General features: G+C 38.9%; 1 protein-coding gene across 1 annotated transcript in view; it reads right to left on the reverse strand.

Moving 5' to 3' along the window:
* Positions 1 to 2,004: 2,004 nt before the first annotated feature.
* The window catches only part of BOD1L1 (biorientation of chromosomes in cell division 1 like 1), a 47,343-nt gene continuing 33,928 nt past the window's right edge, over positions 2,005 to 15,419 (reverse strand). The window contains exons 17-25 of the mRNA XM_060777964.2: positions 14,648 to 14,715; positions 13,649 to 13,718; positions 13,534 to 13,568; positions 11,281 to 11,329; positions 11,100 to 11,128; positions 8,117 to 8,201; positions 7,504 to 7,699; positions 5,372 to 5,515; positions 2,005 to 3,225 (exon numbers count right to left, since the gene is read on the reverse strand). Coding sequence (XP_060633947.2) covers positions 3,117 to 3,225; positions 5,372 to 5,515; positions 7,504 to 7,699; positions 8,117 to 8,201; positions 11,100 to 11,128; positions 11,281 to 11,329; positions 13,534 to 13,568; positions 13,649 to 13,718; positions 14,648 to 14,715 — 785 coding nt within the window. The 3' untranslated portion in view covers positions 2,005 to 3,116. The remainder of the gene's footprint in view (positions 3,226 to 5,371; positions 5,516 to 7,503; positions 7,700 to 8,116; positions 8,202 to 11,099; positions 11,129 to 11,280; positions 11,330 to 13,533; positions 13,569 to 13,648; positions 13,719 to 14,647; positions 14,716 to 15,419) is intronic.

The raw sequence follows: 15,419 nt of genomic DNA on the forward strand, positions 1-15,419 counted from the left end.
TCCATCAGTGGTCACCTCGATCCACCCAGGAAAATCTCCTATACATACCGGGTCCTAGGGAGGCACATTTGGAAGCTACAAGGCGTAGAGCTTTTTCGATCAATGCTCCGATTCTGTGGAACTCATTGCCTCCATATATTAGAGCAATGTCGGAGTTGCGACCTTTTGCAAAGGCGCTCAAGACTTGGCTGTTTGGCTGTGCATTTAAGTAACCGGATCAAATTTTGCCAGTCACTGCTGAATGTTTTTATGTTGAATGTTTTATGTTGAATGTTTTTATGTTGAATGTTTTTATATTGAATGTTTTATATTGTGTATAAACTGTTTTAAAATGTAAGTCGCTCGGAGCACCTTGGTGGAGAGCGACTAATTAAGAAATAAAGTGATGATGATGATTTGCGGAGGTTGAGCGGCAAGGGCCTTTCCAGCCCCGGTGAACCTGGGGTTGGTGAGGGATTTGCCGCTTTCACCGCAGAAGAGATGGAATGAAAGTAGTCCAAATGGGACTACTTTCAGGGAGGGTGGAGCCGCGGTGAGCAACCCGCCCTCCTCTTCAGTCTGCATCTGACTGGCAACTCAACTCTCCTGCCCACTAACAATAGAACCATAGTTGTCGCCCTGGGGGGGGGGGGGGGCAGGTAGGATTTTTCCCCTACCTTACAAGGTTTTTTTCCCCGCCTACCCTATACTGTTTTAACAGGGTGAATTGGTAAGGACCAATAAATAGGCATACCCGGAAACAGCAAGGGAACTGAATTCAGTGCACAACCAAGGCGCCAATTTGGTGTAGGCCAGGAGCTGTAACCTTCCTCTATGTGGTAAATAAAAGAGGGGCGGAGGGGGAACACAAATGGCCTAGGAGCTGGAAATATGGCATTAATAATTCTGGGAACATAATTACCCTCACCAAGTTCAATGCCAAGTTCAATACCACGTCCATGGTCAAGTTAATTAGGCATTCAGGAATGCAAGATGGGAAGAATCATAGATATTGATTAGGTAACAATTAATAAAGTTGCCCTTAGTTAACCCACCCTTAGTTAACCCATGTGGCCTCTTCATTTGCGGGGATGAGTGGCAATGTTAAAAGAAATGCTCCTATGTATTCAAATGGGCATCCTTTCTCTCTTGCTCCTGACAACTACTTTCTGAAACATCTCCTTCACTTTATTTCTTTGCAAGTTAACCATCTCTTACACCAGTGGTTCTCAACCTGCGGGTCCCCAGATGTTTTGGTCTTCAACTCCTAGAAATCCTGACAGCTGGTAAACTGGCTGGGATTTCTGGGAGTTGTAGGCCAAAACACCTGGGGACCCACAGGCTGAGAACCATTGTCTTACACTCTTCCCAAGTAGACCCTCCAGGTTGTGACTCAACAAAAGGTGAAGAAGTTGAAGGGTGTATAAACATTTCTATATCAGTATCAGAAAGCAATACTTGGAAACATGTTGGTTCAAATGCATCTTCTTCTTGTTACACTGGGGTGGGCAAATGTGGAAGGTCCAGGGGCTCATTTCCTTCATTGGGATGCTCCTGGGACTGCTAAAAGAAGAGAAAACTAGTGGCCAGAAGTACACTTTTTGTTTTGATGTTAAATAGTGACAGGTACCCTGCAATCTAGTTAAACCTATGGTCTGTCCTGGAGATCCTGGGAGAGGCTACTGATCCTTTTTCTGGAGGGGCTGAGGGTCACAAAACCAACCTTAGAGACCTCATGTCACCCGAATGACTCGATTATACACTGAAGTTATAATTCAGCCAAAGCTAATGCTTCAATGTAGGTAATGTAAGATTGTGTTACTCCTCATAAGATCAGTGGTATTCGGAAGTGACCAATCAAACATTCTTAAGAGAGAATCTTGTCATTTAAATACCGAGACTTCAGTTTTGGGAAACATTTTATAATTTATATATAAAAGTTCAGTAAGAAACAAAGTAGAATATTTGACAGAAAAATCCACATTACAACAATAAAAGTCCCCAAATAAAAAAAAGCAAAACAAATGAAGCAATACGTAATGCTGATTTTAGTTATAAAACATGAATATGAACATTTTAAAATAATCTCAGGTTATTTGGCAACTTACATCTTTGCAAGAGACAAATCTTGATAATAAAAAAGCTTTACATGGAACTGAACTTGAAAATTTGTTCTTGTGAGAGTAAAATGCAAGTTCGCTAAAGATTGTGGAACTGGACCAGGCTCTAAGCTCTCACTGAATAGTATACAAAGTGTAAGATAAATGGCGGAAGGTAAAATGGTGAAGACCTATACCTACTATTGATTTCAGTGTTCCAACTGAAAAAGAGAAATACTGAGAGAACAATTAACAGCTGCAAACAGAAACAATTCTGACCTTAGAAAAGGTTCATCTGAAAGGTTCTAGTTTCATCTTAATAAGCTCTAGCTACTTTGATGCTGGGAGAAAAATTACAGATGAGGTTATACTTCAAAGTGAGTGCATTTACTCAGCATTGTAAATGCAATTCTAACTCTTACCATACAGAAAAAGCACAAATGTGACATGGAGAGGAACCATGTACCAGGTTCCCCCTTATACGAACCTATGTGACTTGAACACATGCGGGAAAGTACTTTGTCAGTTACTGGAGCTCTGCTGAGTTTGATGAAAGAGGCTCCCTCCTTCTCCCCCCCTCCCATCCTATACAATGCTAATAATGTCTGCACAACATTTAAAAATCCAGTTAAAATGACTAACATAAGATAATGTAACATTTCACAGACCAGTCTTTGCTATTAAATAAAGTGTTCCCATTGATTAAGTTCATACACAGTAAAATACAATCTCTTTAAAATACGTGGCTTAATATTTACAAAAGGTGTCATTAAGAGGCCACTGGTGATGAATGGATTGGAAGCATCAGCATTTGGAGTCACTCTTGACAATCTCTGCTTGAGATGCAGAGTAAACGTCTGCAATGTATGTCATCTTCTGTATGAACACGTATTTTATCAAGCTGTTTCTATATGTGACATACGCCATACCTAGGAAACAAGCGCATGCAAACCTCTTGGCTTTTTTTTTTATTATTTTCAACAGAAGCAGAGAAGAGTTTCCTTTTTTTCTCCCACATTTGTCCAATATGGGGCACAACTACCGTTTGGACTTTTTCGCCTCAGGCTCATTTGCTTTTGGATGACCTTTCTTGTGCGACACCAGGGGACTGACTTCCCTTTTATGCCTGGGGGACTGCAACTTTGAACTGGAAAAAGAAATCAGAATTTTAGTTTTAATTACCCAGAGTGCTTCCACCACAGTCAAGTCATTGGAAGTACAGAAACCTCCTTCATTGGAGAGGGTGAGTGAGGGGTCATTTCACTGTCCAGATTCTGCTCAAGCAGTGAAACAACTGTATGTGAACCACAAATAAGCAGTTGCCATTGGTGATCAATTAAACATGAGCAAGTGTCAACTACCCAACTCCTTTTCGGTGCCTTCCAAATCCAAATATCCTCAATTTTAAGTCAATTCTCCAGGTGAAAAGTTCCCCACAAATAGACCTAAATACCACCTTGGACTGATAATCTGGCCCAAAACTTGAAAACAAAGCAAGAAATAGGCATCTCACTTCCAAGACCTATTTTGGGCTCAAAATCCAGTGGTGTAGCATGAAAATTAGGCCTGTAAGTGAAAACTGGCCCTGATGCAAAGAGATGAATAGAACAACTTCTCAGTAGGTTAAGTAACGATTCATAGGAGAGGATGATATTGGCCTTCGTTGTGGTGCTTCCTTGATTCATTTCAGTCCTCTCATCTCTACTGGCAACACCATTCATCTCCTTCAACCAAAGTATAAGCAACCTGATGCTCTCTAGCAGTTATTGGCAACTTTGAGTATTACTGCCCAAGGTTTAAGCTTCAACACATTTAAAAGATACAAGAGCCACCTTATGACATCCCTTTCTCAAATGTAATGCTGACTTCAGTTGCCTACTTACAATCAGCACAAAATATATTTTTATCTTTAAAGTTATTTTTATTTTTTACTAATTCATTCATACTATTATTATTAATATCTTATTTATTTATTTATTATTTAAAAGTTATTTTATTTGTATTCAACAAGGCTTATAAATCCCTGCCCTTCTCTTTGTTTTTAAGCTCCACCAGAAGGAATAACACAGCTTTGCAAGTAAATTCTGTAACATTTACTACCACAAAATTGATATTAGCCAGGTAAAACCTTTTATGTCTTTTATATTAAGACACACAGTACAGTCTTGAAATTTAAACAGGGATATGTTTTGCTTAAACAAGTCTCTCTACATGGCTGTCTGAAACCAACTGCTGCTTGCTTCAACTACAATGACTACAACACAGTTCAGCAACTCGGTTTTCCTATCTCAACAGAGATGTTACAATAAGAATTCAAAAACTTTTTTGCTATCCTACAATGCTACCTGGCCACTACCGTAAGAAATGCAAGCAAGGAGATTGGCAATATCTTTGTAGACGAAAGATACTAATTGCTAATATCACTTGTTCCCAACTGGACTATAACATTTCTATCGTAAGACTTGGGCTTTTGCACCAAGAGCCCCACCTGGCCTTCAAGACACTTGTTTACAGAAAGGAGGCTATTCCCATTCTTACTGGCATTGCAATACAAGTTGACATAGCACACTGAGCATGTGATTTCCACCATACTTCAGGCACTTTTAGGTAGCTGTAGGCAAGCTCTGCAATTCAGGGATAACACTCTGTATGTTACAAGCTTGAGGTTACAAAGAAACACTTGAAATATTTCCCATAAATACTAAGTATTAGTAGTATTCTAACTAGATCATGAAATTAGTGCATGAAACAAAGTTTGTGTACACTGAACTATCAGAAAGAAAGAATGTTACTATCTCAGTCACCCATATAAACATTTTTTTTTTGGAGCATTTTGGATTTTAGGAATTCCAGATAATGGATGCTCAATCTATACAACACTTACTACTACTATTTCCCTGGGATCCTTTTTTGTCTCAGGAAATGTTATTCACATTTAAAAGTCTACTTGGTCACCCCAGCTTAAGAGTCCCAGCTGTTAACAGTTGGGCCATCTGGACCTTGAGTTCATATTTTGGACTCTTGGCTAGCAAAGGTATCTGCAAACAGTGAGGATGTTCAAAAGAGACTCTTCAAACCAAGGTAAAGCACAAATCAAGATTTTCAGTGTTAACGCTCAAAATACTGAAAGGCTTTTAAATATGTAGATCTATTGGGACATGGAGAAGAGTCTTGCCGGATTAAACTGAGTCTCTAATGTTGGCCAGTCAAAAAAAAGTAAGAGCGAGAGGAGAAAAGCAGAGAAGCAACAAAGAGATACCCAAGCCAGTAGTAACTTTCACTTCCATACTTACTGTGCTGAGTGGGGTGATTTATTAGATTTTGAAGTGGCTGGTGATTCTTTCTTGTCTGCTACCCTTTTACGCTTTCTAGGAGGGACTGGATCTGGACTTTGATTTTTCGACGCTGCACGTGTAGTTGGCTTACTAGGCTGCTTTCTGAAAAAAATATGCAAAACGTATGTGATTGCACAGTGGGTTTAGAAACATATTTGTACACTGGTTATTCAGAAGACGACACAATAAAATCAAATATATTTTGACTGGGGATACTCTTAGTTTCCAAATCTGTTATGGGACCATGTCTACCATTGCAAAGGGAAAAGCAGAAATTTTAGCGTTTTTATTGTTAGTGAAATAAAAAGAAAAAAAAACATATTCCTGGATGTATTTTGGAAGAAGCTTTTAAATCTCTAGAGCAGGCATGGGTAAACTTCGGCCCTCTAGTGTCTTGGACTTCAACTCCCACAATTCCTAACAGCCTACCTGTTAGGAATTGTGGGAGTTGAAGCCCAAAACATCTGGAGAGGTAAAGTTTGCCCATGTCTGCTCTAGAATATTTGAAATGTTTTTGTTTACTTATGCAAGTCTTACCTGATCTTGTTTCATTTCACATGTGCATATAATGAGTTTTAGATAAAAAGTTGCTGAAACACGTTGAAATGCTCTTCTTGTTTTGATCTATTGCTATTCTTTCAAAGTTATTTCTGACTCTGGTACCAAATTTTCTGTTGAAGTAGTAATGACCAGAACCAAATCGATTTTGATTAACTGAAGTATACTTCTATTATATGAAGCCACCTAGTGGCGATTTCTAAACCTGGTATATGCTTACATTGGGAAATTTAAAACCCAGGGCCAAGGCATGTCAAACCCTTGCACTCTAAAACTACTCTCAATTGCTGATTTACTAATAGCATTCATTAAACAGAAATTGTCAGTGTTTTTTGTTTTTGTTTTTTTGGCATGGGCTGTGATACTCCATCAATGCATCTGTAGAAGTGAATTAAGGGCCATGAAAGCTTATGCTGAAATAAACTAGTCAGGGGTAAATATATGAAACTATCTTATTTGTGGATGAAAGGAAGAGGATGGCTAAGCAGGATGTTAAGGTTAGAATTTATGCTGAATTTGAGCTTGACACATGAATTAATGGTTTTGGTGATCTGTATTTAAAGAACCACACAGTTCTTTCTGCTCATAGATTGCAACCTTGAATCTTCTGTCTCCCCACAGGCAACCTCTATGCCAGTGTTTCTCAATCTTCTTAATGCCATGACCCCTCAATACAGTTCCTTATTTTGTGGTGACCCCCAACAATAACATTATTTTTGCTGCTATTTCACAACTGTAATTTTGCTACTGTTATAAATCATAATGTAAATATCAGATATGTAGGATGTGCTTTTATTCACTAGACCAAATTTGGTACTAATACCCGATACGCCCAAATTTGAATACTGGTGGGGTTGGGGGAGGGGGGTTGATTTTGTCATTTGAGAGTTGTAGTTGCTGGAACTGATAGTTAACCTACAACTGAAGAACATTCTGAACTCCAGCAATGATGGAATTGAACCAAACTTGACACACAGAACTCCCATGACCAAGAGAAAATAATGGAAGGGCTTGGTGGGCATTGACCTTGAGTTTTGCAGTTGTAGCTCACATACATCCAGAGAGCACTGTGAACTCAAACAATGGTGAATCTGGACCAAACTTGGCATGAAAACGCAATAGGCCCAAATGTGAACACTGGTAGATTTTGGGTAAAATAGACCTTGACATTTGGGAGTTGTAGTTGCTGGGATTTATAGTTCACCTACAATCAAATAGTATTCTGAACTCCACTAAAGATAGAATTGGCCCAAACTTCCCACACAGAACCCCCATGTGTAGACGAAGCTGTCACTTGGTCTACATGTGGTCAAATGTTTAGACCAAGTGGCAGCTTTTGCACACAACAACAGAAAAGACCATGTTTTCTGATGGTCTTTGGCGACCCCTCTGACACACCCTCACAACCCCCCCAGGGGTTCCGACCTCCAGGTTGAGAAATGCTGTTCTATGCCCTGGGTCAAATAAAGAAGGTCTTAGGCAAAGTAAAACAACTAACCCAAAGTTTTTAGTCATAACTAAGCTGGTGTTACCTTTGTGCTTCCAATCTTGAAGCTGCCCGAGTTGTGGCTCCTGAATGCATCTCATCAGCATCACTTCCACTGTTGTCATCATTATCATTCCTTCCGATACCACTAGTTTCCTTCCTTCCACCATGGTCTTTTGTTTCCTCTTCAACTGCAGGTGCTAATTTCTGACGTTTTCTATCTGGCTCAGGTGTATCCATGTCTGCAAAATTTTATTCACACACTCAAATTTCCACCCAGGCCTCCAGAAAGGAAATGAACACTTGTTTTAGAAGTGGAATTCTAAATGGACTCTGTGAGTAGAATAAGTAATTTTCCATTTCCTTGGAGTTTTAATTCATACTTGTTTAAATCTATCCAAACACATTTGCAATAGTTTACATCTTCAGTTCACAGCCAGAATTCTCAGAAAACTCAAGTGGGTTTAGAGAAGCAGCTGGAATATACCAATTCTGACATGAGATTACAGCAATTTGCACATTTTTTCCATAATATTTACTTTAGCCATAACCCAATGATTTTCCCCCAATGAATAAAGATAATAAAACTGATTTTGCTATAAGCTAATGTACATCTTAGACAATAAAAAGTTAAGAGAAGCAGAGGTTCTGTGTTTTACCTGTTTCCTCTGATGGAATATGAGGCCGCTTGGGCTTCCTTCCTCTCCGACGCAAAACGACCTCTGTTTTCTCTTCTTCAGTTTCCTAATAGTTAGAAGAATTTTTTAAAATAAAAAATCGGCCATAAAGTTGTAAGCATTTAGGGATCTTGTTATTATGAACACTATGAGTGAGGGAGATAAGCATTTCACCCCCTGCCCTACTTCATATATGGGGAAACACACTTAAATCTGTCCAAAGTATGAATGGTATTAGGTAAAGGTGGCTTTAAAAAAGTACCAAATAATCAGCGAGATCTGAAAAGCCTATGCCCTGATCTCTGTAGCAAATATAGGATGCCTATCTGTGGCAAATGTCCTGTGACTGGTTACCAGTGTAGTCACATATTCCTTAGCCAGATATACAGCCATTTTTGATGGTGAAAATATCATGGATTGAGTTTCTGTCTGTTTATCAAATGACAGTAGGATGGTCTGAAGGAGTTCCAGTTGGACTCATACTGTCTTGTAAGACTACATGGCTTAGATTTGCAGGTCACAGTAGTGACCCCAACTTGAGGTGAGGCTGCCAGCCTGAAAAGCAATAGCCAGAATTAGGCCAGATGTCTCGAAGACATCTGCCAGAAGTGTTTGGACAGGTTACCTGTAACTGTGTTTCTTCAAATAGCCACGTGTGAAATTATACAAATGGGTCATCCTTCACTTGCGCAGTGTACCCTTGGAACCTTCTAGTGATTATTTTTTGATGCTAACCACACTCACTCTCCTTAGCAGTATCTAAGGATTGTTGCTACCAAATTTCTAGTTCTGTGGCTGCCCAAGCAACAGTCAATGTCACTAGGAAAGGCAAGGTATAAGTATGGAGGATGGACAAGATTATGTGATTTCACAGATGACCCCTCAAAGAAACACAGCTACAGGCAAGCAACCTGTCTTTTGTCTTCATGGTCTCTGTGAATCACAGAAATGGTAATTAGGAAGCTATTAACCTAAGGATGTGGGTGTCCTGCCACACATGAGAAAACTACTGCTCTTCCAAAAGCACTGTCCCTTCATGTTATAGAGTCAACACAGTAATGAGATACAAAGTCAAGTGGCAGCTATTCCACACAGCACCCTGTAGAATGGCAGTGAAAACTGATACAGCCCTAGTGAAACATGCTTAATGGCTCCCTTGGCTAGAAGAGTTCGAATGTCGTCATGGAGAATCAGGGGTGGATGGGTGGGATGAAAGACACCGACAGGAGGGAGGGAAAAGAACTCTATCACATAGAGCTCGGAATCTGTTTCAGCATGGAAGAGCCTTGTTTGATCAAAGGGAAGCTCTTTATTCACTGCTCTTACCGACGTCAACAACCCTATTTTGCATGGCCTGGGGTGTGAATGCCCGGCAATGGGAGCTGTCTTATACAATATGCCCCTTTCCAAGCTGCAGGAGACATTTCAAGTGACCATTTGTGTTGGGTATTTTCCCACTGGAATTGGCACATTTTTTAAAAAAATGTTTGAAGACATTCTTGCTGTAGACGTGTAATGGGCAGAAGTCAGAGAACTAGAGGTTGGATAATGAAAAAATGATCTGAAGTCAAAGCTGTAGATAAAAGTGAAAACAAGCCACGAGATTGCATGAGATAGTAGCTGAAAGAAACAGTCCATGGTTGAATAGCCAGAAAAGCAGTTGTAATTCAAGCTTTCCATAGATCATGAAGAACGAGATGAGGTCCCCAATTTGCTGTTGATATGATGGATGAAAAGGAACTGGGGATTTGGTGGCAATTTATTTATTTATTTATTTATTTACTTTACTTCTATACCGCTGTTCTCAGCCCGGAGGCGACTCACGGCGGTTCACAAGACACAGGACATAGCAAAATTCAACACCAATATAAAGCAGTTAATAACCTAATCTAATACACAATTAATACACAACTACTCTCATATACTGATGGGGAAAGTGGGTGCAGTTACTCCCTAAAATGTATCTCTAGAGCTCTAGAGCAGTACTCAACCTGTTGGCCCCCAGGTGTTTTGGCCTACAACTCCCAGAATCTCAGCCAGTTTACCAGCTCTTAGGATTTCTGGGAGTTGGAGGCCAAAACATCTGGAGGCCCACAGGTTGAGAACCACTGTTCTAGAAGGTTCTGAAGGTGCAGTGCACAGGCACAGGATAACCTATTTGTGCAATTCACAGACACAACTAAGAATAATTATAGCATCTTCCTGAATGGTGGAGGATTGGACCGGATGACCCATATAGTCTTTTCCAACAATTCTATTTTTTAAAAAAAACAAAACAGTGAAGTGCAGAAGCTTGTAACAATACAGGTGAATGGCTATATGAATGTTTTCCTTCAATTAACACAATGTTTGAAAAGAGGTTTGGAGACTTAGGCCTGTGGGGTGGTGTCTGCTTGAAGAAGGAGAACATGAAAAAATAAGAAAACAGCAAAGGAAGGAGAGGAAACCTAAAAGTCAGAAGTAAAAGAACAGAGCATTTGGCCCAAAAACCTGAAGAAAAATGAATGGAGTGGAACTTAGCAACTTAGTGCCTTGTGAGTGTGCATAAATGAGAAAGGGACAGGGCTATTGCCAAACTATTCAGGTTTTGAAATTGTGTATTGCATTGGCACAGGACATCCATGTGTGTGATGCACAGACAACATGATTAAAAACCCAGGCTATATTTGCTACATCTAATTATTAAAGGTACCAGTGGCTATGGGCACCTAGAGTTTTACCATGTGCTCAGGAGCAATATAATATCTAATGAATACAAGATGTTATACGGAGAGGGTTTGTCACTTTTATGTCCTACTTGGAGACATAACAGATGTTTTTTTTCATCCAGCAGTCCAATCTATATTGAAACAACTTTTAGAAGATGTATAGAATACTGCACAAAACTAAAAGGACCCACTTCCAATAAATATTTTTAATTATCCCAGCAGAAAGGGCAGAAAGCATTACAGTTTCATATACTTACACTCTGATTTTCTGCTGCTGAATCTTTGCCTACAAAGAAATTCAATATAAGAAAATGTAAAGAACTCAGATAAAAATGCAGTGTTTAATAACAACAACAACAACAACAACAACAACTTTATTTATAGACCACCCTCTCTCCCCGAAGGGACTCAGGGCGGTTTACACACTGAACTCATTACCTTTTGCAGTAGTCTTCTGTTCGCTGCTAGGACCTGACGTCTTCATTGTCTAATTAAAATTAAAAACAGCAAATGTTTAGTACAATTCAGAAGGCTTTCTTCTCTACTGAACACCATATGCGGAGGCAAAATGATGGATATGTAATTCCTCTTGCGATCTACAAACTGGAGGGACAACCTCCGAAACTGGGAGTAGCTGCTCTGCTTTTCTCCTCCTCCCTCATCTTTCCTCCTTTTTTATACTGCCGATGTAGTCTCTTAGTGCAACATAGAACCTTGGTTTCTGCATGAATAGAGAAGACACCCTACTTTTCACATTTTATATTTAGAGATACAAAACACTAGGTATGTATTTAGAACAGTGACTCCCAACCTTTTTTTGACCAGGGACCACTTGACCAACATTAGTACTAAAAGGGTTATGAATCAGTTTTTGGTAAACTTTAGATTTGGTTTGGTTATTTGGGGTGCTGAACAGACCACATCAGCTCTAGTTTCTGATATAGAACATAGGCCATCCCTAGTTGCCATCTGCTCGCCCACAGAAAACCATATTTAATAGAGCTGATGGGGTCTATCAAATGCAATTTTCTGAATCAACATACCAAATAACCCCAGGAACAGGCCTAAAAAGAAGACACTAAGGTGCCCTCACTTCCAGGCACCACATGGAATGGCTCTGCTCAAGGGGAGGGAGGGGGAGGAGAAGCAGCAGTCAGGAGGCCTGTTGTTGTGCCTTTTGTGGGTAGTCAGCCTCTCCCCTCCCAACATCCCAGTTGCCTGGGCACTTATAAGAGGGTTTCACAGACCAGTTGAGATCATTGCAATGATGTAACAATGGTGAGGCTGTGGACCATATTTTAGTTCATGCAGACCACTGGTGGTCCACAAACAAAAGGTTGGGAACCACTGATGTGAGAAGATATGGCATATGTTCTGAGTTATGCACCAAATAATATGTGCTTTTGAATACTTAAAATAGTCAAAATATTAGAAGTCCAGTCACAAACTCACTATATGCCATGTATCAGTTACTATAAACCAATTATAAATGCTCTGTATATGAAGATAATACTGGACTACCTGATATGAGGATTCATTGAAATTATAAAAATAAAATATTTGATTTAATGAAGTGTGTCATATCAACACTCTCCATTTTATTAATTCAACCAATAATGTGATACATATTCTCTCACATAAATTAAAAGGTTAAGCTAATCCTAAGTTATAAATCTACATTTAATAAATTCTGTAATTGTTATCTTACTTCACATAGTGGTACAAATACATGTTAATTAAATGTGATGTAATTTTAAACATCTTTTGCTTGAAGAAGCCAGTGAAGCTTCAAAACCTTGCATGATGAGTTTTGTGTATTTTGGTGAGCCAATAAAGGTACTACTTTTTTGTGTATTAGGTTTTATTTAACAATCTCTGATATAGCTCTCTTACTTTGCTCCCAAATTTAACTCTTCCCCAAGCAACCCTCACAACAAGTATATCTGAGGGGAGAAATATACATCTCCTCTCCAATGCAGCCAAAATCAATGTCTGCAGATTGGAGCAGTGATCTTTTGCCCTTTGTCCAGATGACTGACAAACTAAAGAATCTGGAAGCTTCTCAGGTTGCCAGGAAAGCTGTAAAGGCTGCTTGCAGTCTACCTTCGGGAGCCCCTGGTGGTATAGTGGGTTAAAGCACTGTGCTGGCAGGACTGAAGACCGACAGGTCGCAGGTTCGAATCCGAGGAGAGGCGGATGAGCTCCCTCTATTAGCTCCAGCTCCTCATGCGGGGACATGAGAGAAGCCTCCCACAAGGATGATAAAACATCAAAAAACATCCAGGTGTCCCCTGGGCAACGTCTTTGCAGACGGCCAATTCTCTCACAACAGGAGCGGTGGCTCCTGACACGACACACACACACAAAAAAAAAAAAGGCTACCTTTGGTTCACATGTGATGTAAGGTATGATGATGTAAAAAGGCTGCTTTCTAAACCTGAGTTATTGAAATACTTAGGTAGTTTCTGCTAACACAAAAGAAGTTTTGATTTCTCTGAATTTAACACCTATGTCCAAAACTTCCCCAATTCATTTGGCAACTGTACAAGAGAAAATAAGTTTTTGAGACTCAAGGAACTAGCTTATGACTGGATCCTGCCAATCTTTGTTATTGCAATGAGGAAAATATAGTGTGGCACACAAAGCCAAACATCCCACAATGTGCATGCATCAAAACTGAACAATGCTTACATTGCCAGGGCTTGTGTCAGCTTCTGATTCTTGGCCTGAAACAGGAAAAAATGAAGCTTTGAGTTTTATGAAATGATTGAGAATGTTTTTGATAGAGATGCAGTTTTCTTCTTACCTTCCACTACTTTTAACTCAATGGGATATTTACGAGGTCTTCCTCTTTTTCGTTTAACTGGCGGGTTCACCTAAGTGAATGATGAAAGAATAATGCATATATTTAAACCACTTCAATATGTTCCCAAAAGGCATTGCATTTTCGTTCAAAATTGCATGCATAAGAATAACCAAACAGCAAAGCAACCACAGTATAGGGTGAGCAAACTGACAATTTGAAAATATTGGCTTGAATTCTGTTGCTAAATCTAACTGGAATATACCCATTGAATTGATGAGATTTATTTATTTGTTAGCTTATCATTTTATATTTGAAAATTAAGGAAAAAGAATCAGAAGAAAACAATCCTGCAACTGTTGTACTAAATTAAGTAGCACTGGATTTATGTTATGTAAAATTGTAATTATTGGCATGTACACATTTCAAAAAGAACAGAGCTCAGTGATCCTTTGTGATGGAAAAATATGCAGAATTGGATTATATGTAAAATAATACTGTATTCAAAGTCAAATTTAGAATTATTAATTTAAAAAAGAGAAGACAGAGTTAGAATACAAATTGGAAGTAACATCTCACTAATATTTATTTTAGTGCTATAGGTGTAGCGCTTAGTGTTCCAATGTATTCTACTTCAATCTTTCATCTTTTGTTAATTGTACAAACACATATGCTTGTCACTCTCTCTGATTCTGTACAGTCTGATTGTTACTCGATATTGTCTAAAATTTATATGTTAACAACAACAGTTAGAAAAAAACCAAGCAAACATTTTTTTCTTCATTTCTTTTGAAAATTTTCAGTTAGGGACAAATCTGCTAAAATTTACCGTCATGAGCAGCCCTTTAGATGTGATTTCTAAAGTTATTTGGATAATCTTGGCTGTGTTGTTTTCATTACCCTTACAATATTGGTGAGTTATTTTTTATTGTTACAATCAAAAGCAACATGAACAAAGGATCATTTGAATTATATGAAAGTAGTGAAGACCAGGATACTTGCCTCAGTGGAATTCGACTTGGAATCCAGATCTGACTTTTCAAAGCTATCCACTTTGGTGGCCTTCTTATCTGCAGTAAAAAGTTTAAAAAACAAAACAAAACAAAACAAAATATTTAATCTCTACCATCATTGTTGAGCAAGTGCATAAACTGGCAATTTCCTCTGAATTGTATAAACTTGAGTTTTCACTTTCAGGACACTACATCATTTTTTTGTTTTTTCTGACAATCTAGATAAACATTAATGAGCCTGTTTCATATTCTACAGTATCTTGATCCTGGCGGTTATATCATGAAGTACTTATTTGTTCAGTAATTCAACTTTGAATATTCAGTGAGAAAGCTATGACTGTTCTGCGGCAGCAGGTTTGCCAGCTAGCTGGCAGGGGTGGCATTGAAGTGCATCTGCTGACTAAGGGCCATGTCACCAAGTCTCCTTATGCATTTCTAGCTGTGTTCAAGGTTGTAGGACGGTGTCAGCACACTGCCCTGCATACAGAGTTTAATAGAAGGGCATTGCATATTTCTTCTGCAAAATAAAAAGAAAGTAAAGGAAACTTTTTGCTCTTCCACAGAATGTCAATAGCATGCTTGCTTTAGAAATAGCAAACAGGGCCCTAAAAACAGTCCAGAGAACACAGCACATAAGCTACCTATCTCTTCTAAAGAGTATAATGACAAGAAATATTTGTCTTTCTAGTAATTCATTAGATTATGGCCCAGATAACGGGTGAGCTATCAACCAGAAGGCAAGTTCTTTACAATAATAACTT

The sequence above is a fragment of the Anolis sagrei genome, chromosome 5 (genome assembly GCF_037176765.1).
Source record: "Anolis sagrei isolate rAnoSag1 chromosome 5, rAnoSag1.mat, whole genome shotgun sequence".
Lineage (NCBI taxonomy): Eukaryota > Metazoa > Chordata > Lepidosauria > Squamata > Dactyloidae > Anolis > Anolis sagrei.